Source organism: Nyctereutes procyonoides, unplaced genomic scaffold (genome assembly GCF_905146905.1).
Source record: "Nyctereutes procyonoides isolate TBG_1078 unplaced genomic scaffold, NYPRO_anot_genome, whole genome shotgun sequence".
Classification (NCBI taxonomy): Eukaryota; Metazoa; Chordata; class Mammalia; order Carnivora; family Canidae; genus Nyctereutes; species Nyctereutes procyonoides.
Genome location: NW_026575125.1, coordinates 93,033,668 through 93,056,751, shown reverse-complemented (window position 1 = coordinate 93,056,751; position 23,084 = coordinate 93,033,668). Strand labels below are relative to the sequence as shown.

General features: G+C 41.4%; 1 protein-coding gene across 3 annotated transcripts in view; it reads right to left on the bottom strand.

Annotated features, from left to right (window-relative positions):
* Nucleotides 1-620: 620 nt before the first annotated feature.
* The window catches only part of GRIA3 (glutamate ionotropic receptor AMPA type subunit 3), a 285,127-nt gene continuing 262,663 nt past the window's right edge, over nucleotides 621-23,084 (bottom strand). For 2 of the 3 annotated variants that reach the window (XM_055338479.1, XM_055338481.1), the window contains 3 exons: nucleotides 10,209-10,323; nucleotides 7,338-7,585; nucleotides 621-2,839 (listed from right to left, as the gene is read on the bottom strand). In XM_055338479.1, coding sequence (XP_055194454.1) covers nucleotides 7,340-7,585; nucleotides 10,209-10,323 — 361 coding nt within the window. In that variant the 3' untranslated portion in view covers nucleotides 621-2,839; nucleotides 7,338-7,339. The remainder of the gene's footprint in view (nucleotides 2,840-7,337; nucleotides 7,586-10,208; nucleotides 10,324-23,084) is intronic. The other variant, XM_055338480.1, reaches the window with a different exon arrangement.

The window sequence follows — 23,084 nt, the reverse complement described above, 5'->3', positions numbered from 1 at the left end:
CACTAGATCAGTGACCCCAGGTGGAACGAAAGTTTTTCTAATAGAGCATGAAGTTACTATTAGGAATTTAGACAGCAGAACAAAACTTAGCTACTTAACTAAGAGTACTAAGACACATACTTTGTGGTGATGTGGGGCAGGCAGTTGGGAGTGTTATTGAAGAACATCGATCCTTAGTTTGGACACTTTGCTGGGAGGTCAGATCTGGAAATAGAGGATGGGAAACCAAGGTTAGGGTCAAAGCCCCTGGGGAGAGGGTCTCAAAGGGTGGAGGAGACAAAGAATGGAAACGGAAGGCTTTGGAGTTAAACTTTCCCTATCAACTGAAGTCCTGCTTCTTGCTGTTTATGGACACCGTCTCACTGTTGGAGATCCTGGCAAACCTAACCTAAGGTCTCGATGGCACACTTCTATTTAGGACAAGGGCTCTGAGCTTGTGTGTGGTTGCAGCTGAGTGTCGGTCGGGCATGGTGTAATCCTTTATGAGAATCACCAGCAAGGTGACTGTGACGTCATTGGCAAAGCTTCTGATGGGAAGTAAATTAGTGAACAATAACTTCTTGGCACCTGCACCCAAGTAAATTTTAAAGAGTCAAAGCACAGAAATGGAATTCTTTCTTTACAATTTTATTTACAAAATGTATTAAAACTTTGTACAATACCTCATGGCAATGAGGCTCCGTAATTTATGCCCACACATGCAATTTACGCTTTTACAGCCATTAGTTTGCTTGGCAATTTTTCTGTTCACTGAAGTACAGCTTTAACAACAAAAAGAAAAGAATTGGAAAAAAAATCCTCAAGTGACTACTGCCAAACTCCCATAGCTTGAAGTTAGTAGCAGAAATTTGAAGCAATCAATGTTTTTTTTTAAACATGCAGGTTTTTAAAAAATAACAAACCAATTTACCCGCCTCTTCATTCCCAGTGAAGTTTCCTCTGAAAAACTGATTTGAGTCAATAAACATATATTTCTCTTTATACAGTGCCTATGAAAACATTTGTGTGTAGGTCGGTTGATTTGTTTTATAGAACTTCACATTTGCACGGCGTTAGCTTCCTGCTCTGGACATCATAGCATTCAGAAGTTGAAAATCACAGTTTCATGAAAACAAAACAAAACAAAAACACAACAGCTTTCTTTTTGTTTGTTCAATACCATTTAAAATTTGACAGGTGAGTTATTCGCTTATGACACAATTTTTGGAATGAAAGTTTATATTACACTTTTCTGGAAACGTTTCATTGGAACGAGACTTCTTCCTTCCTTTGCTGAAGACAAGAGCAAATGGGCAGCAAGTCGGCTAAGCATCTAAAGGTCACACTTGGGAAATGAATTCGAGCTCCTAGTTTTTACAGTCTGGAAACTTCCCAATGCACGTCACTGATGAGAGCAAACTACTGAACTACAGAAAGCATACGTCATTATATAGGAGGTAATTAGTGAGCGGAGACTATTTCCTCTGACTGTTCTGATAATGCCAACGGCAGGTACGCAATTAGTGACTTGATAGCCTGTGGAGCAGTGGAGCGATCTTCCGAGAGAGCCAGGAGAGAGGCTGCCCCAAGCAAGGACCTAGGAGTGATGCTGAGGCCCTTGGTTTAGCAGTAGGTTTGGGAATGCATTTTAGTCTTTGCAAACTAGAAAAGGACACATGCAGTCTGACGCAGAGCCATGGGCAGTAACAGGCGACAGCTGGGAAGACAGACCTAGCAAGAGTAAAGTCACACTGAGAACTGGGGTCTGAACCCACTGGCCTGCCTTGCGACGCGGTCCTGTCTCCGAGGTGTACACTTGAAAGGCATACTTAGCGGAGAAAGCAGAGCTAAACACAGTGTTGTTTCTGAGAAAGATCTTCTAAACACATTGGGGAGTGTAGGCAGCATTTCCCTCACCTCAATGCTAAGTACTCAACTATATTGACTGAAAATGCACACTGAAGCAAGAAAAACAGATCTGTGAGCTGCAATTCTAGGCTTCTTGGAAAGCCCCGGGATCCGTTTTGGGAAAGCACCGAGAGGTATGCCGGATAGTGCGCCGTCCCTTGCTACACACAAAAGTCAATTTCGAAAGCTCTGTTCATCCCCTCACCGAGTGGGAAGTTATCAAAGCATTTTCACAAAACCATTTCCAGAACACAGAGAAGTCACGGTTTAGTCCCTTTTCCAAAGTGTTTGAATTTTCTTAAGTGTCGCATTTACATTCTAAAGATATACACATTTCAGCAACGTGGAAAGGAAATAGGGTGCACAGAACATCACTACCAACAGGAACTACCAAAAACATCTGGTCAGCAGATCCTAGAAGAAATGCCAGTCTGTCTTCCCAAACACAGGGAGTCAGAGATTTTTTTTTTTAAATCAGGAGGAATTAATTATTTTAGCTGAGATGGGCCTATTTGCTGAACTGGAATTTTAAATTTGTGTGTGCATGTGTGTGTGTGCGTGCGTGTGTGCGTGTGCGTGTATTAAAGAACATGGTGTTCATATACTGAGCAGTGGTATCAAAGAATGGCTTTTGTTCAATTGACTTTTTCTTAATAAGATTTTTTTTTCACATACTGGAATCTTGCATGTCCATTTTTTTGTTGGTTTTATTTTAATTTTTTTCAAGCAAAGCAAAAAATTTCAATGATGGTTTGCATTGTCGCGAGTCTCAGAGTGTTCCATAAGGCACTGAAGGAAAAAAAAATCAGTTTTTCCTATTGAAAGGTCATTGCACCATCAGCAATATTCGTGTCATGCCCGACACCAAGGAAAGTGAAATCTGGCTCAGGATCCTTGAAGCAGCCACGTTTTCGGTGATTCCTCTCATCACATGCCGCCAGTGGGATGGGATCTGCAAAGGCAAGGGGGAAACTTCCATTTGAACGGGCTTTCTCTTAGGAATTGCAAAGTTTCTTATGGTTCCATCTATGTGGGACGAGAACCGTGAATGTTTTCTCAAATTGGCATCTCTGGGGCTGCACTCGGTTTGACTGGCTTTAGGCAACAAGTCTGTTTCACTTCTCTCACCTGATGCAAATGCTTTGCAATGAGGTTAAATTAGGTTCCTTCACTACTGTGCATTGTACTAAGACGTCACGGATGTTGCGTGAAGTCTAACTCAAGGCATTGATCACTTAGGATGCAAGTACACTAGGAAGTCTTAGTAGCATTCATATAGAGATATTCAGGGCAACTAACCTGTGGAGTGTAATTCTGATTGCAGAGCCTGTGACAAGGGACTGTTTACCTAAGACAGAGGATAAGCGATGTTCTGTGTGGCTTGTTCGATTGAAATCCATTTGACTGCGAGAAGAAAATTTGCTGTTCATTACTGGAAAGGTAACAGCTTGTCCCTCTTAATACCTACGGCCTTAGTTATTCCAATCTGAAAATAGCATATGGACTTTAAAGCACATTCCAGAAAGAGGCCAGAACGGTGATACCCATGAAGGGGCTTGGCAGGGGTCCTTGCCCCAGATGTTATAGGCCTGTTGGGATGCTGAGGCTGCCCTCCTGTAGGAGGTATTAACTAGTGCAGGGGATTCATTTGCCCCTGACTCTGAAGACTGCGGGGCATTTTTCTGCCTCCTTTTCAGGTGCACACCCCTCTTCTCCATCCTTTCCTTCTATACCAAGGGAACCCTTGTTTTTCTCCTGAGCCAACAATTTCCCCAGGAAGAATGTCTATGCATGGGCTGCAGAAAGGAAAATCGATCATTTTGAAAATGGGTGGCATGAGCAAAGTTAACATTTTCTGGGAGGACTAAACGGAACCATCTTAGAGGAAAAATAGAAATCTTTTCCCTTAACTTCAAGTATCTTGAGGTTTTGAAAATGAGAAGCATTTCAAAAATATAGTTGAAGAAACCAAAGAAGCTAGAAGTAGCTCTAGTAGATGTCTAGTAAGACATCTCCCACCTAGAATCAGGGCTATGAAGTTGCTAATTGTTTTGTTCCCCTTCAGGTAGGTGTGTTAGTGATGACAGGTGCACAAGAAGTAGTTCTTGACGGCAGTGAGGAAATTGGGGAGAATCTCTTAAAACAGCAGAGCCAACCCGAGGGTGCAGTGAATCTGGAACATCTGGCAGTCACTGCCAAGGCATGCTTGTGGGGGGTGGGGGGCACACTTTCAGTAGTTGGTCAGTAACCCAGAGAGGCAGCAGACAGCCTGGGAGCTGTCTGCTCCCTGGTGGGTGCTGAATCTGAGGCTGAGGCATGTGTTCCCACAACAAGTTCAATAATCCTGACTATTCTCACCCATACAACATGAGCGATGACTCCCTCTTCTTTCGAGGATGCTTTTTATTATCCAGGTCTTACCTGAATCATATTTTTGCAAGTAATTGCCCTGGGGTCATTTTTCCTAAAGAATTACTGGTACTCCAAACTCCTAAGGCTGACTCGATGATTAGCAATAAAAGTAAAAATCTCAGGGTGCTGCTTGATCTCTGTGCCTCCACATAGACCATGATAGATCTAGGCCAATTCACATAACTGGAAGCCTAATAACTAGGTAACAAATTAGAAGTCATTAGGAGATCTTCCAGAACTTCATGGGAATTAAAAGATAAATGGATAAAGGGTTCACCCTTCACTTAATCAACATTCCCCTACCATTATGTGACTGAGCTGGCTGAGGACAGCAAAGAGGTTTATGTTTCCTGCTCAGCTTGCTTTGTGCCTCTTGAACTGATACATGGAAGGATTTTTCTGGTATCCTCAGAGGCTTTTCCTTCTTGTCTGGAGACTTCACATAGACTCAGAGGATCAACCAAGATGACTAAAGGAAGGTCGGAGAGCCAGAAGCTGTGGAAATTTCATTTCTGGGCCTCCACTTGAGGACTGCAACATTCTGCCCAAAGGTTTGCTGATCCCAGCTTTTCTTTCTTTCCCTTCCTCTCTTTCTGTTTTTTTTTTGTCTTTCCTTTCCCCTCTGCCCTTCCCTCTGTCCTTCCTTCCCTCCCCCCTTCTTTCCTTTCCTTCCTTAAGTTACATGCCCTGAGATCATTTTCTCTAGAATCTTACAACTCCTTGGACCAGCAGCATCAACATGGCCTGGGAGATTGTGAGAAATGTAGACTCTCAGGTAGCATCCCAGACCTACTCAATCCTAATCCACATTTTTATAAATTCCCAGGTGATTCACAACACACTCTGAGGTTTAAGAAGCACTGCTCTGGGGCTTTAACAAGAGATTGAAGCTATAGTAGCTGAGAAGTAGAGACATAGCTTCTCAGATGGAATGGCTGATAATAAGGAGGTTCTGGAGACTGTATGACCTGATACTTGTCTCAGAAAGATTCTTTGTGGGGAAAGCAGGAGATATTGACTATACAACCTCATGTGGAATGTGTAAGAAATGAGGCATATGTCTTTTTTGGTAAACAAGTGGGACATAGACTTAGGATCTGCTTTCCATTTAACAGGATCCTGTTGGGATTTCAAGGTTTCTGGAGACCACCAGGCCACTGGCGGCTAGAGGCAGGATGGTTTGGCAAGGAGAATACAGATATGAGAGGAAGGAAGGCTGGGTTCTAGTCCCAGAATGGCCACTACCTAGTTGTGTTGCCTTGAGCAAGTCACTGGGTGTGACTGGGTCTGTTACCTGAAAGGGAAAACACTTTGTGACCCACTACCTCAAATGAGGCAATAGATATGAAAGCACTTGGAAAACTGTTAGGCAAATTTCAGATGTATTCTTTTTTTGGACGCCAGTATCTCAGAATTTGGGATAATTAAGGTAAGCTGAAATCACCCATGTACTACCCTATGAAAAAACAAATAATGTGCCCCAAATTGTAATGGGCCTATATAACCTACTCAATAGTAAAATATTGTAAGCACACTAGAACGTTAAATGCTTGCATGCAAACAATGCTAATTACAGATGAATCCACATATTGTACATTCAGCAATGCAATGGGAAAACTCAGTTAGTGGGTTAGTTCAGTGTACTGAGTATGTTGTGGCAAAGGGTTGCAGTCGGCCGCAGGAAAGAACAACCAGCAACTTCATCAAATGAGATCATGCTTTCCATGGTGAAGACACACGATTTATTTGGATGAAATATTAATTAAAAGTGGGCTGAATTTAGTTCCACAATGTGAAATACAAGGAGATCAAAATGCAAATACTGCATTTGTAGAAAGTTGAGTGCATTCAAGAAATTCATATTGATGTAGACTCATGAGGTAAGATATCTCCCACCTAGAATAAGGGCTATGAAGTTGCTAATTGTTCTGTTCCCCTTCAGATGGGTGTGTTAGTGATGACAGATGCACTTGAAGGTGACAGGACTATATTCTTTTAAACACTTCCAGAATGAACAGGCTATCTCACTTCAAGCTTGCCTTTGAACACGTTTGAGTTATTGGTTGGGGTAGGGGTGGGGGTTTGGCTGTAGCTGCTAGACTCAAGGTGGCATCAGTCAGGTTCATCTAAGTATGGATTTAGGGCAGCCAACAGCAGGGAGCCTAGACTGTTCTTTGGGAGACACTTACCTGAATATCAGTTCCAAGAAAGGGACAACAAAGAAACTCAAAAATGAAAGAAATGGTCTCAGATTTACACTTAAGAGAACCACCATGCCCTTACAGAAGCACTGCATTTCTCAAGGTGGCAGTGGCCCACTTACATTCCTCATTTTACCATCGGATCCAGAGCAGCTGTTTTCTGTAGAACTGCACTGTCCAATACAGTAGCCACATGTGACCATCGAACACTCTGTAGGGGGCTAGTACCAGTTGAAATGTAGTATGGGTACAAAATACACGCCAGATTTCTAAGACTTAGCATGAAGGGAATAATGTAAAATATCCCATTCACTTTTTTAAAATAAATTTTATTTTTTATTGGTGTTCAATTTGCCAGCATATAGAATAACAACCAGTGCTCATCCCGTCAAATGCCCATTCACTTTTGATATTGAGAACATGTTGAAATGATATCTTGGATGTATTGAGTTAAATAAAATGTAGCCTTAAACTAATTTCACTTGTGTTACTTTTCAAAGTGTAGCTCCTAGAGCACTTCAGATTACACATGTGGTTCACGTAGGTGGCTCACAAACATTCCCATTTAACAGTGCTGCTCTAGAGAATTTCTTCTCCTTTTGGGTCACACACCATAGTACAATTACGATGGTGCTATTAGAAAAGCAGCGCTGCCCAACAAGAAAGCACAACCATTGTTTTCAAAGAATCAAATGGTTGCAAAGAATAGACAATACTCGAAACAATAAACCAAAGTGAGAAAGAGAGAGAGAGAGAGAGAGAGAGAGAGAGAGAGAGAGAGGAGAAATTAACACATAGTAAGGTAATGCTGATTAGTTTACTAGACCTTGACCGTACCCCTAGATCTTAACACTTTCTGTTCCATACACGTTGTAGCCTTCTCTGTATGTAGCGTAATTTTGAGTGTTGGTGGCAGGAGCAGGCTTAAAGTTTTGGGTGTTCTTTGTGAGTTTCATGCGTTTGGACTCTGCCCGTGATTTGTAACAGAATTCTATCAAAGCCACCATCATGGCCAGCCCCAGACCTCCGACAAGTATATAGAAAACGCCTGCCACATTGCTCAGGCTCAGAGCGCTGGTCTTGTCCTAAGAGAAATGAACAACGCGATTAGTTCTTGGGGACAACACAAGCAATAGGACATCATAATGCATGACAATAATATAGGATAGTTCTAAGTTGTAAAAGAACTAAACAATGATGTCAGTAAGTGTTATGACTCGACTCTGGCAACTGACTGATGTTTCACAAATGGCCCGCAAGATGGTAGATTGTGCTTCCGTTGACAGTTGTGGTCCTCACCTAGACGTTCAGTTACTTTGACTCCTTAATTCCTTTGGTACCTCAAAATGGTGTCAGCAACTAAATATAACAGCGCTTGGCCACAGGAGCAAAAGTGTAAACACAAGCACAATTTATTCTTCTGCCAGCCTCAAAGTGCCATTTGCCAGAGTTGAGCTGTGACATAATCTCTAGAAATGTAACACTCTTTTCATTTGGGAACTTGAAGCACTCTTTCCCCTCTCTGGCCCGCAACACCCCTTTCTCCCTTGTTGTCCCTGTGACAAACTTGTCAACAACTTGTCTTGAAGATACCAGGTGAGAATATTAGAGGTTCCTGATATTCCTATCTGGAGAGTTCCTTCACGAGGGTTTGTTTAAAAGGGATTAACTCTCCCCTTTCCCCGGTGGCTGAGAAATTGCTCCCTTTGGGGACTGGTTGCTAAGTTTGCATCCTCAGCTCAGCAAGTCTTTGTGCTTCTGCAACAAGGGCATAGCACAAAGAATTGGTTCCCTCCCATCTTCCTGAGAGTCGAAGGAAAACTGTCAGGAGGACCTATTGGGTCCTGAATTGGCTCCATATAAATCAGAAAGCTTTTCCAGGAGGCTGATGATTTAAAAAAAATCCAGCTCATTTTCAGCTTTACTCAGGGAATGTGGCAAATAATTAAAAAAAAAATACTACACTTATCTGTTTTCTATTTAAAACAGGGGCGGGGGAAATCGAGGAAGCCGGTCAGTGACTTTCAGGTCAAACTGCAAATCTGACTAAGTTATCTGCCTGTATGAAAAAGCAAAAACTGAACTGCTGAACAATGGAAAGAAAAAAGTTGGTGCCTTGAGTCCTACCTTGAGGTAGGACACACCAAGGGCCCGGAGCCTTTCTTTGAAAAAAAATAAAATAAAATAGCATTTTGTAGTCTTTTTAGAGGGAATGTAACCATTTTGCTGCTGAATGCCATTGAATGGAATACCCAAATTGTTAAGTCAGGGAATTGAATATCTTACTGAAATGGTAACACAGTGAACAGGTAATGGCCATGGCTGACACTCAACACTCTGTGGCACAGCTAGTCCTGGTATCATTTAAAGAATTAAATGGAGAGAGGATACGGCCATGTCTTGATTCTATTGTTATAGGAGACAGCACTATACTTGTTTACCTATTAAGGTAAGGTAAAAAGGCCAATTAGAATTGAATTGCATGGTTGGGGAGGAGGGTATGTGTGAGCCTCATGTTTACACAACCTTGTAAATAGTCACTCTTCTAGGGCCAGTGACAGGAAACTAGAGAAGTGGGAATTTCTGTCCCCTATGAAACAATGGATCATTTCCTTATTAAGGAGGCTGGTGAGGCTACCTGCAAGGATGCTCCACGATCCACTAGGAAATGGACCGGTTCCGGCAACCCTCCCTCTGCCGTGAGGTTATTGTTTGTATGTGGTATTTCATGAGGGAAAAGTGTCCTTGGACATAACCCACGTTAAGTTGTGGCAACAAGAATAGTTTCAAGTTCCAGGTATTTAAGTTTCACAGAATTCCTTGTCATGGGATGTGGAAAACCAGTAGCAAAATGGTTCACTGCACAGGGGAAATGAGTGACATTTCATGAAATGAATTAACTGATACCACAATATTAGTTCAAAAAAAGGCAAGGCAAAAATTGAAACTAAAAAGAACTTTCTTAGGGGAGCAAAGGGGGGCAGGAAGGAGGCGGGGAAGAGTGTTTCATGCTTATCAATGTGATGTTATCCTGACAATGTATACCCTTAAGGAGCATGCGACTAAATTTCAAAAGTATTATGTACCAAGATTCAAATGACACCTTTGGAAGAGAGAAGTGTGACAGACTTAATGATATTCGAGATCTAAATAGATGCTGAACTCAATACGACAGCAGCTGGGAGGAGGCTAATCATTCCGCTTACAGAGACCAGTCTTTGTTATTTATTTCTTTGACTGTTTTCACATGAGATTGATATAATGTATGAATAACCAAAGGTATTTACAACTACAAAGTCTCTGACACTGTAAGAGGTTAAGAGAAAGTACTGTCACAACTGGATTTTTTTTTTTTTTTTGGTTGTGGTTGTTGTTAGGTTTTCTCTTTGAACTTTCGAAATGCGAAATACAGTAAAACCCCCTTATAACACAGCTCAGTTTTTCACAGCTTTGGAAGTGCGGTGGGCCAGATTGGGTTCCAATCTCAACACTAGCTCCATCCTGAAGGTCAAGGTCAATGGTTGGTGCTTGGCGGCAGGTCTCCGTGGTGGGCCGCCTGCCTTGTGACTTTAGCGCTGCTGTTATAAAGGGGTCCCACTGTGTTGCGGGGGGGGGTGTGTTGGGAAGGAAAGCCGTTTTGGGGTAGAAAATAAACAGTGGTTCAAAATGTGATTGCTAATCAGTACAAAAAGACCTTCAGCGACTGACCTTACTCCCGGAGTCCTTGGCTCCACACTCCCCCTTATCGTACCACCATTTGTTTTTCAGCTTGTCTAAGATGCCTTGTTCACTGAGTTTCAATACTGCAAGGTTTACAGGCGTTCTTCACGTGGGAAATAACATAAATAACATTATATTATGTTATTTTATGTTATTCAAGCTTCAAACTACTTTAAAACTATAGAAAGCGATAAAGCAGGGGGCCCTGGCCACAGAGTAATTTTAGAACACTGCAGGCAACCTGAGCATTACCTTATAAAAAGTTAACACTACAGCAACGCTATATTTACCAGGGCCTGCCCATATCGCTTTGAGTAATCGGCACACACTGTTAAATAATGAGGATAGAAAAACAGGCACTCCTTGGATAGGCTGTGTGTGGTGAGGAGGGGGTCTCCCCTCAAGTGACAATCATCGGCGGCAGCTCGAGGTAGCTTTATGACGGACATGTGTTAGGTTTGATCTAACCGGGTGTCTTGTTGTACTTCCAGACAGAAAGCAAGCTCTATGGAGGAGCAGGGGAGGGGATGGGGCCAGAAGAGAAAGTCGACTCTACGGGCATGATATGCCTTCTGATTAGTTGTCCTTTATCACACAAACCTTTAGCCCAGATGAAGATGATCTCAGAAAGAACTCTACTACAAACATGTCTTCACTCCGCAAGCTCTGAATTCTTTACACACGCACTGGTCTTAGAATTGATAGAACGTGGACCTCTGAGTTTTGGATGAGAGGACTTTCCACAAGAAGAAAACTGGCCTGTGGCTTGTTCCTCTTGCTAACTGGCTGTCTCTCTGATATGGCCCTATGTCTTTGGTCAACTCAGATGACCAGAGGGTGAACCAGATTGTTTAAAAATGGATTATTAATATGGCACCATCTAAAATAGCAAACTGATTCTGCCACTGTGCATAGTACTGTAGAGGAACAGTTTACTGTTCCAGTAAGATAAGACTTCCTCAGCTGAGAGTATCCTACAGCCCCAGGAGGCCAGGCCAGTGCTCCCTAGCCCTCCACCTTTTAAAGCATCAGGCCTGCAGTCCGAGCCCCTGGGCAAACGCAGGAAACCCTACTCATCTGAGGTTAATATTTCCTCCCTTAGAAATTTCTTCGGCTGTAGAATGGGAATAATGGCCTTTACCCTGTCTTCTTGCTAGAGCTAATGAATTTTAAATAAAATATCTCCCATAACTTCAGATAAAAATGCATTATATTTAGAGGGTGGCATAATTCTATTATAAGATAACAAACTACTGTGTGTTCATATTCACACAAATGATGTTGCGAATACTAGTGCATGTTATTCTGAACGCCACCAATTCACAAGGAGGAAAGCAGACACGTTTATGTTACTATGAACATGCCATAGAATTTCTTAGCTTATTTGGGGTAAGTTGGACCCACCAACATATTCAGTCATTGGGAAGACTTCCTCTAGTCACAGAGATGTGCCCTCTATCAGACCAAGTTCCCAAAGCCTAGTTCCTTTCTGTTGAGAGCAGAGGGACCATCTCATCCTGAGCTATTCTGAGAAATGTATAATCATTTAAAAACAATATGCAATTTCAGGGTACTTGAGATTTGAAAAACTATAAACCTGGAGTGTCAGGGAGGTGACACTTTCTCAGTTGGTTCTGGGCATGGCAGCCAGAATATCTGCATTTTGTATCTTACCAGGAAATTGAGATCTTTTTGTGTTTTTTTTTTTTCTTTCTTTTTTTCTCTTTTTATGTTTTAAACAAGTTCTTTCAATGCTCAGAACCTTAGCCTTCTCAAATGCCAACCAGTTTGGCTTGGGATACAAAGCAACAAAAGATACTCAAAACTTTGAGCCTCTTTAAGATATCATTGGCAGTGAAAGTTAAGTCTTAGGTTTTTAGTTTCATTCACTTATTTATTTTTAAAGATTTTATTTTTAAGTAATCTCTACACCCAACGTGGGGCTTGAATTTACAACTTTGAGATCAAGAGTCGCACACTCTACCCACCTAGCCAGCCAGATGCCCCAAGTCTAAGACTTTTAAAGGACCATCTATGACCCTGAGATCAGTGTTCAAACTTCCTTCTCCCTTACTTCCCACTGTTTGGCCCCCTTCTGCCTCTCCTTTTCACTTATTAGTTTTTGTTTTATCACTACCTCTCCCTCAGTGCTATGCCTTAAGCCAGACACTGGTGCCCAGGCTCCAAAGGCAGGGGAGATGCTTCCCAATGGCACCTGGGTGCCCAATTCCATCAGGATCCCAGGAAAAAGCACAAAGAATTTTCTTTCTCCTTTCTATGCTTTCCTTTTTCTTATTGCAAAAGGTGCAGTGTCCTCACGTGGCTCTCTAAGCCTTTACCGGTCCCCATCCTCATTCAAGGTCCTATATTCTTCAAATGACTATTCAATTTCCTTAGTACAGTGGCTCTTACTAGATCTCAGGAATAGAGCAGTCTGATTAAAGGCACTCACACTATGGTCCAAATAGAGATCTCTTCCTAGAGAACCTGGGTTTTAAAGAAGCTTGTCAACCATTAAGTGAGCTATGTTGTTCATAGTGTTACATGTGGGTTTAGAGCAATAGTTCTTAAAGTGTTGTCCAAGAACCCCGGAGGACCCCTGAAACCTTTTCATCAGAAGATCTGCATAGTCAACACTATTTTTAATAATACTAAGACCTTCCTTGTCCTTCTCACTCTTATTGCCTCATGAAGCACAGTGGAGTTACCTGGAGGCTTTGTGACATGTGATCTTGACACAAATCGAATGAAAAAGCAGAAATGAAAATCCTTTTCTCTTATATGGAGCCAGATATTAAAGAGATTTGCAAAATCATAGGACCATATACTCCTTACTAATTTTGTTTTGGAAAAATTTAGTTTTCATAAAAAGTATGTTATTTATGTTAACATATATTATGTTATAACATATATAACATATATATTATTATTATTATTATTATTATTTTGGGTTTATTATTTTTAAGAGAAATTAAGGAATACATCCTTTTAGAATTTCATTTTAATTTCTGATACAGTAAATATTAGTAGATATGCCACACATAAACAAAATCTTTTGGGAGTTCCCTTTAATTTTTAAGTGTGTAAAAGGGTCCTGGGATAAAGAGAAGTTTGAGAAGCACTGGTTTTGGAGAAGGAATGCTTTTTCTGTGCTGCGGCCTATTCTAGGTTGCTACCATCCGCCCTTGCTAAAACCCAGGCTCAGTAGGTTGGCAGTTTGGAATCCTACTTCTGACAAATGGCCTGTCACTGCCGGAGGACATCCAGTGGCCTCTGCAGAATGGCTGCTAACTGCTCTCCGCTTCTATGGCCTCCGCGGTTACTGTGGAGGTTACCTTACTGTCATGGTTCTCAGTCAGGGGTCCTTTTGTCCTCCAGGGACTATTTGGCAATGTCTAGAGTCACTTCTCATGGTCACAACTGGGGGGGAGGTGGGAGGGACAGTACCTTGAATAAGTTTAGTCTTTGATTGGAAAAAAAATCACAGGGCTTATGAAATCTGGCAGGGAACCAATGTGCGTTTGGGAACTTCTAAATAAAAATAAAGGAGAAAAACAAACATTTCAAGCAGCAGCACAGCCAAGGAGCATAAAAGCTGTAATCAGGAATCACAGATAATGCCACTTAACAAGGTTTAGGATAGCTGCCAAGAAAAGAAAATACAAGGCCCAAATCTCCTAGAACTGTTTGTTGCTGTGGGGTGGAAGAAATTCCTGAGATGGCAGAGAAATGCTGCCAGGATTTTCTTTTTTACTGCACCTTCCTGGATGTATTGCCCAGCTCATTCCAATTCAGCCAAATGTATTGACACTCCCCTGACGCACCCGCACACCCACACACATGCACACACAATCTGGGATTTTAAAGGAAGAGGAATCACATGGGCATTCTGTCATTTTAAATGTCACTGTCTCCGTGAAGCAGTTTTTGCTCCCTTCCTCAGTATTTTCTCCCTCCTTCCTATTTACACATGTGTCTCTTACTCCCACTAGACTGTGTGCTTTTCAAGTGCAGGGACCGTGGCTTACGTATTTGTATCCCTGCTTAGACCCATTCTCTCAACAAATGCTTGTTGCATAGCTAACTCTCTTTTAGCATTGCTTTTCAACCTAATATTTCCCCAAGTTATCACACTTCTTACTATTGTTTGAATTTAATGATCACCCTAAGAAGGTAGATTTATGGCCTCTACATTGTAAGTCAAGAAATTGAGGCACAGATAGGTTAAGCAATCTGCTCAAGCCTGCACAGCAAGTTATGGGGCAGGCCAGAGGGCAAATGAATATATATTTAACTCTGTACTGTGCATTCTCTAGTGGAACACACGAAAGGGTGCAGTCCTCTTTATTTCTGTTCTTCGTGCTTGGATGTTCATAATGAAGTTTGTCTTTAGGGACTACCACACTCCAAGTAACTATCAACCTAGCAAGGGCATATCTTGCAGCTGGGGCCTTTCACTGTGTGGCAGCAATATGTCTCCAGGGGAGGCTTCAGAGCAATTACTGCAGGCCCTTAACTGGTACCTAAGAGAATTATAAGTCAGAAATATTTATTGTACTCACCTCAATAGAGAACAGAAAGAATTAAACAAAGTAGGTCAGATTCCTATCATGGAAATTAGGCATTCTACCTCTGACAGGCTTGCTACGAACCTTTTGCTGGGTACAGCCCTCCCAAGAAAAAGGCATCCAGAGGCTTAGGGAGAGAACAGGAGAGTTTCGTGATGTAATTTCAGGAGGTCTGGGATGTCCCCCTGTCCAAAACTATTTTCCTCACGGGTACCTGAAATTCCGTCCTGAGAATTGCACACCTGAGAATTGCCCACCTTTAAGTTTGAGCAATATTCCTTGTTAAAATACAAAGCTCCTTTGGGAAATGGGAAATGGACCAGAGCAAATATTTACAGACTCCAACTCTTTGTTATATTTTGTTTAAAAAATGTTCAAGGAAGAAGAGTGTAAAACTCCCCTAAGAGTATTCATAGAAATGTGTATGGATTGTTGATCAGATGAAGAGGGTAGGAGCAAAGGTGAATCACGTCATTTAAAAGTATGTGAAGGCAGTGCGGACTGGTGGCAGGATAATGAATACTGAGTGTGGGGAACAGTCTTGGAGTGGCATCTATTTTTCTTTTTAAATAGAGGTAGTAATGTAATGCATAATGCTTTGAAAATGAGTTCTACTTTTGAATAAAAGAAACCATAACTAGCTGATACAAATTTTTGCTTCTCTCTGCCATCCACACCTGGCAGTACCTCAGCTACAAAGGACTGTGCTCACTAATCCAAGGCATCCAGCCCTCGGTGGCGGTTGTCCAGATTCCCAGCTCATTCCTGGGATGTGCCAGCCAGTTCAGTGTTATCTTAGTGATGGCCAGTGTTACATATGGAGACAGTTTTAGGATAAGAAGGCTATTTTCTTTACTGTGAAAGTAGAAACTGTTTATTAAAAAAACCCCAAAGTAACTAAAACTTTTGATATCTTTCAAAGGAAGTGTCCAATTTATTTTTCAATTTTGAGTTCAGGAAATACCCCCAAAATAGGTAGTTTGGAGCCACAAACAAAGAGGAAAAATGTGGGGAGAGAGATGTGAGGGTGCTGAGTTCCCCAGAGTGGGAAAGAAGAAAAAAAAATGGCCTGGTGAATTAATGACCAAGTTGATTCCTCCAAATAGTGATCCTGGAAGGGTTGATATAAAAATCTGTACTGTGGCTATGTCTGAGCCTGAAAAATACAGGAACCCCGGGCAGTACTATTTATCTGCCCAAGAGACTGTGGGATAGATTCTGCTCTGAGTGGCTTCACTTCTCCTTTCTGAGGGGGGACACCTAAAGAGTAAATGTCTGTTTAATTAATGATGCCAGAAGATCTTCAATGTTGCCCTGAGGAGGGATAGATATATGCGTAAATACATAGGTTACAGGGAAAGACAAGGAGATCACAGAGAAGTAAAAGAAATATACGAGGAAGGGTAGTGTATTTGCATAGGTGATGAAGAACTCAGCCTAACATCTGGATCTGGGTGATGACAATGGAAGCTTATCACAACCTAATCTGGAAGCCCTCCCCTCACCCCATGCCTCATCTCAACCTCACTCCAACTTACTGACACTTGCTTCTTGGTACCTGGTGATTTTTTTTGAATGACTTTTTAGAATTCTCTTCAGCCCAGTGGAGGGAGGATAGCCATCCTCTCTTTCACTGGCTTTTCACTGAAGATATTTCAGGTTTTCATGGGGACAAGTCACCTTTCTGAATTGCTCACATGCTTCCCTAGCCATTTCTGAAAAACTCCTAACATCACTCAGGAAATCACAGACATGTGCAGACATGTGCGACTAGAGACATCTCTGCCCAGGTAGGTCTTGATTTATTCACTTGAAGCCAATTGAATTGATGACCAAGCAAGAGGAGATTCTTTGCTAGATAAAAAGATTTACTCTAAGGTCCTTTATATTCTTTCCTGATGGTTTCCTTGGGATATGTGACCTCTCCATACAGTAGCTGTTGGGGATCATGGCAGTTCAAAATATGCCCTAGACTACACTGGAATCTGGAGCCCTTAGAAAAATCTCTATCCAATTCTTTTCATAGGGATTTCTGGATGTAGGATTCTAGGAGAATGAGGGTTTAAGTTATTTCAATCTTTCTACCCTTGGATCAGCCTGAGCTTTCTCCACAACCTGGGAACATGTACATATGACTGCAGGTATTACTGCACCCTGGCCACCCAAGCAACCCTCAGTCCCCAGGGGCAGCTACAATGATTTGCAGAGTTATGCAGAGCTTAGCTGCTAGAAGCTCCCTCTGAGTGAGAATTTATATCTATGTAGTTCACAAATGCAGCTCAAACCTATTTAACTCCTTGCTAATGAGATCATAATTTAATGCAAGTGCAAAGAGCGAATTCAATAATGCATGCACATAACATGAGGAGTTGAAAGCCGTGAGTCATTTTACTAAGGGCCTAACAATGCTAGTGACTGAAACCTATTGATGAGCATCTATGCTAGAGAAGCAGCTCCAGCAGTCACTTGTGGATATGTGAGTAAAGCTAGTGCTCTTCCAGATGATCATCTCTCAAATTAAAAGTGATAGACCCCTTGATTCCACAAGTTGTGAATTTCACTGATGGATTTCTGCCAAACCGGGCCTTTGTCCAACCTCTCCCTTTAGAACAGGAATTCAAAACCATTATTGGTTGTGTGCTATCTCACACTACCCAATTTGTCTGGAAGGACTTCTTACTCAATTTGTCCCTGATAGAGAGAAGGGCCTCAGGGAAGATGCTAAGCATCTGGAGAAGCCAATTTTGGCTAAAACATGGCCACAGATCCTTCCCCAGGTCATAATTGATATGATGCACTTGAAAACTCTGTTTTAAGATCCATTAAAAACTCAAACTATCAAATTTGGTTGGGCTTTTTTTTTTTTAACGTATAAATGTGTTTTCTTTAGTTCATCCCAATGGCACCAAGAAAGAAAAGCATAGATGGAGAAGACAGACAGAAACTGGTCTCACATTACATCAGAAACTCACATGACATGTGTTTCTGAAGACATCGAGTTCATGCCCCTGACTCTAGGCAAAATGTTCATTGAGAGTTAAACCTGATGGGTGCCAACATCCTTTCTCCTGAATAGCCCTCTCTTGAGCATGACCCATAGAAAAATAATCAGTCTTAGCTTACACTCCATTAGATTGCAGCAAATGGGGTCTATGTATCAGATCTGAAAGCAGCTGACTACTGGTTGCCATGCCAGGGCACATACCACTCTCTCCTAGCATGCATTCTAGCATCCACTTATCTGCCCTTTCCAGCAGTGATGCTAGATAGCACACACCAGCAGAGTCGGTCTCTCCCTCTCGTTCTCTCTCTCTCTCTCTCTCTCTCTCTCAAATGTAAAGTATGCTATTGCCTTAGTTTTGTATTTTGAGAAGTATTTGCTTCAAGGCCAGATGAAATTAGGCTTTAAGGTGAATTTAGTGCTTGGAGCACACTTTTGCCACCTGTGACCAATGGGGATTTGCCTCATGTGCCAAGGGCCAAATGCTGTACCGCTCTCTAGAAAGTCAAAAGAGAATGGATTTTAATTGTTCTCCAAATATTTGCCCCCACCCTACTCCACCAACTTCAACTCCCACCCTCATTACATTTTTTCCAATCATTTCAAATCTTTCATGTCTCTTTTCCGTGGCTGTCGTGCCTTTCAGAGAGTGTGGTTCTATAACCTTCTCTCCAAATGAACAGAAACCAAATGATTTGGTCTTAGTGGGGCAGAAAGGGTATAGACACACACCATTTCACTCTGCCTCTGTAGCGATGTCTCTCCTCTTGGCAATTATTGTGTAACAGCATTCTTACCTTCAGCCTTTCCACTCTTGCTGCTCTTTCTGCTCTGGTGTTGAATATTTAGTCATTATTTGTCAATTAGAAACACATTCAAGTTATCAGGATAACACCAAAGGTAAATAATCATGTCTTAATCATAGAAATCATGGTTAAGGCCACACAGTCAATTTAAAAAAATCACTAGAATGGATTAATTAAAACAACTTTTTTCTGGATTACAATTTTTTTCCGGTGGTAGAATTTATTCTTTAACACCATCTGGCAAAATCAACGGTTTTGGCAGTCACTGGACTGGTTCAGTTCTTAAGGCAAAAAGGTCCCTTGCTTGCAGCAGCCACTTGAGAGAAAGTGAGGGTTTGCTCTTGGGAAGAAGACCTGAGTAAAGTTCAAGGAGCAAATTTAGTCACTACCAGGAAAGAAAACTGTCAGGTTCTTCATACTTCCGGGAGGCAGCACCAGCACAGAGACATGCAAACCAACGAAGAGCATAATATACTCACCCTACTCCTTGATCCCAAACCAGTCTCGGTGATTCACAGGAACTTCTTCTAAGACCCAGGAAGTGCCATCGATCTGTAATGATTCTTGCCTACACACATAACAGTGTCAATAAAGAGTCATTGGGATCCATCTTAACCCTGGGCATCCAAAATGTCTACCTTAGGGATGGCTCCTGCCAATAAAAGGTCCATCTTGTTGCTGGTAAAAGGCAGATGCAGATTTCACATCCGTTACCCAAGGCCCAAGAATGTCAAAGAATTCTGGGTGTGGAAGAGAAGTGGTTAAGAGACGGTGGCATAGGAGAGGAGGTTTGTAGACATACACGGAAGAAGAAATACACACAAAACCGAGGATCTCGTTTATACATATGGGGAACATAGTATTACCTCATTCATCTAAGGACCACCACATAGGAAGCAGAGGGCATTTGGAAGTAGGCTGTTCTAAAGTATAACTTTTTACTGTCTTTGAATACAAGACTTGGTAAGCAAATGCATGAGATAAAAAAAATGATTGCTAGTGATAGGAAGGAAGGACGTGTTTGAATTTCTTAAGAGAACAAACTCTTTTTAGGTCCTTTGAAAGCACCCACATGAAAAGAAACAACTAATTTTAATTGCAAGCCACTTTTTGAATTTGTGAAAACAAGTTCCCTAAATGCTCTCCTAGCGTCACATTGGTTATTCTAGTCGCTATATATTTTTAAAGATGACAAAGCTGCATTTCTCTATCAAGATTCTATAAATCATAATGATTATACAAGTGTTTATTTACTTTATTAAAGTTTAACTGCATGTCCCATTGTCATCCCTTGCTTCCTGATGTGCTTTGCAAGTTAAGGTATCTGTCATACAACTCTCATTCTAGTCAAGGGGTTCAGAATGGTTCCGTTTAAACATTCTGTTCCAATGTTCTCCTAAAGCACACAAAGAGTGCTGATTTTCAGCTTGGAAAATACAGACATTGGAAGCCTACATCCCTGGATAGAACTAAAGCCAAGACAATTTTAGGGCGAGGTGGGGTAGGGTTTATAAAGCCTTGTCCCTCAAGGCGCAGAGAGCTTGTTTCATAGACCAGACCCCTTCTAGGAAGGTAAGGCTACACAGGAAAACTAAACTGGTGCCCTTTCCCCAAGATTAACAGAGTGAAGCAGGGCAAGTGGGGGTGGATCAGAAGAATTGGAAAGTTTGAAGTGACAGGCAGCTGTGGAGGGAGGCTGATGTGCTTATGTGGTAATTCAGCAGCTAAATCCCCATTCTGTTGTGATTTACAGTGACAGACTTTCACTGGCTGTGTCACAAACCCCTGGTGATAGGGGTTTATCGCTGGAACAACCTACTGGCTCTTAATTACCGCATTTAGGCACACATTGTAATAGCACACTAACACAAAAGGGTGATTTGCAGGTTAAAAATTCCCAAACCACAGCTCTAATTTTCATGATCCTTGCCTGTACATTTATAGTCCATCAAGGAAGGATCAGGTCTGATTTGTTTGGGTCCTATTAGTTGAGGTTCAGGAAATTGCTAAAAGCAAGCAGTTTTTCAGTTCTAGCCTGTAGGTCTGGTTCAGAGGCCACTTCAGTGACTGACCTTGTCTTAATTCCTTGTATTCAGAAAATGAAATAAAATAAACAAAGTGAAATTAAATGTCTATTGCGCTAGTTTAAACATGCACATCTAAAGCAGCCTGAAAAATTACTGGTTCCTTCTGTAGAAGGGTAACTTTTTGAGAGTAGGCTGAAAATGCATGATGTCTCATGCCAGGGGGAAAAAGTCAACAATTTAACATAATTACCCATTTATCATTATTTTAAGGTTGCGGAAGAGAGAGAGATAAGTATTGTAGATTTTTCTCTCTCTCCTGGTTTCAGAGATAATAGGTGTGGGAGTGTTTTTGAAAAAATAAAAGCACTCATAAATGTCAGGCTTTGTGATTATTGTCATTTTTAGTAATCAGTACTGAGGGCTGAAATGGCTTAAATATGCCATTTGCCTTGTAACCGAGGTAGTTGAGAATGAACCTGATTTTCATGGAAATATATCACGTGCAATCAGATTCACATTGCCCGTTGGATGGGTATATGTGATCAATCGCTGTCTGCAATATTATCACAAGAGGTGACCCTGAAACTCAGCAGAGATTTGTGACAACATTAGCTGTGTGACCTTCTCAAAGTCACCACCATCTCTGGGTCTCACTCTCTGCGAAATGATGGTATATTCAACAGTCAATTGTCATGTTAACTGGGGATGGGTTACAATAAAGAAGTGTAATTTTCAAGCCATTTTACCAATACAGTCAAACCTCCCTGATTTGGACTAACATAGGGACTGTCTGAATGAGAAAGTCCCGAATTACAAAACAGGTTTAAAGAATGACAGTTTTATTACTTTAAGTCTGTTTTGTAATTCAAACTCACTATAATACATTGCCATAGTGGAGGTCCTTGCGAGAGCTACTTAGCGGATAGCTTTGTAATGAATATGAATGTATCTCACAAATGCTTGCAACATTTGAGAAAAATTTGTTCTCTTAAGGAAAAAATTCAACTGACAATCTAAACTCTTCATTTGCTTAACAAACCTCTCTTGGCCCCTTTCCTGATACTATTTGGGTAGTTCATCGACTGGTCCCTGTGTGGTTTGTCACAAATTATAAATATGAGGGCTCCAGATTAATGGGGTTTTGCTGCCTTTTCTACCTTCTTCTCCATTGATTTTTGGCGTCACCACCAAATAGTGGTAAAATGGATTCAAGTTCATCTCTCGCCCCTTCTCTTGCTCACTCTCAGAAAACAGCAGGTAGTAAGAAGGGAGAGGATAAAGGCAAGCTCCTTGGTAATCCGGAAACAGAAAAAGCAATCGTTGGAGATGCAGCACTCATCATACTATTATCCATAGCTGAGAAAAGGGGTTGACTTATTTCAAAAGGCTGGCTGGAGGAATGACCAAAACAAGTGATTTGAGAGATGCCTGGCCGGTAGCACTAATGTCAGAGAACTTGGACACATTTAGACTCTATCTGAATATCGAAAAATCAGATAATCTGGAAATCGTGGGCTGGCAATAAGGTTACTTGATAATTTTGCAGCAGTATCAGCTGAGGAAAAAAGAAAGGCTTGATTGCTGGTTGTAATTAGCAAAGAGCTGGTCTAAAGTTTTAGGGGTCTTCATGATACCAAAACATCTGGGTCAAAAGTAAAAATTCAGCCAAATACATGCGGATTTTTTTTTTTTTTTTGGTTTATGTGACATCAAACATCTGGTTATTTGAAAACTTCTGGACACTTGGCATCATGTGGATGTTTTAGAGTCATCTTGACACAGTCCATGGCTCCTTTGTAACCATGATGAGTGTGAATGATGAATTCATGAGAGCAATGTATCCAATCCAGCTCAATTTTCATTCTGCAACTCACTTGAATGAGAAAATTAGGTTCTCCGTGGCCTGCTAAGAACATGAGAAAAAGACCAGGAAGAAGGTGCTAAATACTCTAGGCATCAGGTTAGCCACTGCAAAACTCAACTGAGCCGAAAGCTTGGCTGGCTAAACTGTCAATGTCATTGGTTCACACTGGTGGGAAAGGAAGTTATTGCTTTCTGACACACATAGTAAAACCTTGATTAATTGGAATCCATAAGGGATGAATGGAATTTTCAATAAGAATACTCATTTTGTTTCATTCTTGGCTAATAATATGTTTTGTTTTGTTTTTCCTCAAAATGCTTGTATCCACTTTCTCGCCTCCGGGAAGCAGCCTCTAATGTTTGAGGATCAATCCAGATGGAGAGAAGATATAGGAGACAAAGCTGAATGTGACCTAACCACAGGTCATCTCTTGGCAAGTGATTTAAGAAAAATCAATTCCTTGCAGAATTCTTCTCTTTTGGTACTATTGCTGCTTTCTCATCAATGTGGAGTACTGAGGAGGGGCATGAATTCGGTTAGTTGGGGTACTGTTTAGGTGAGTTCTGGTTAATCAAGGTTTTACAATAAAAGACCTTGC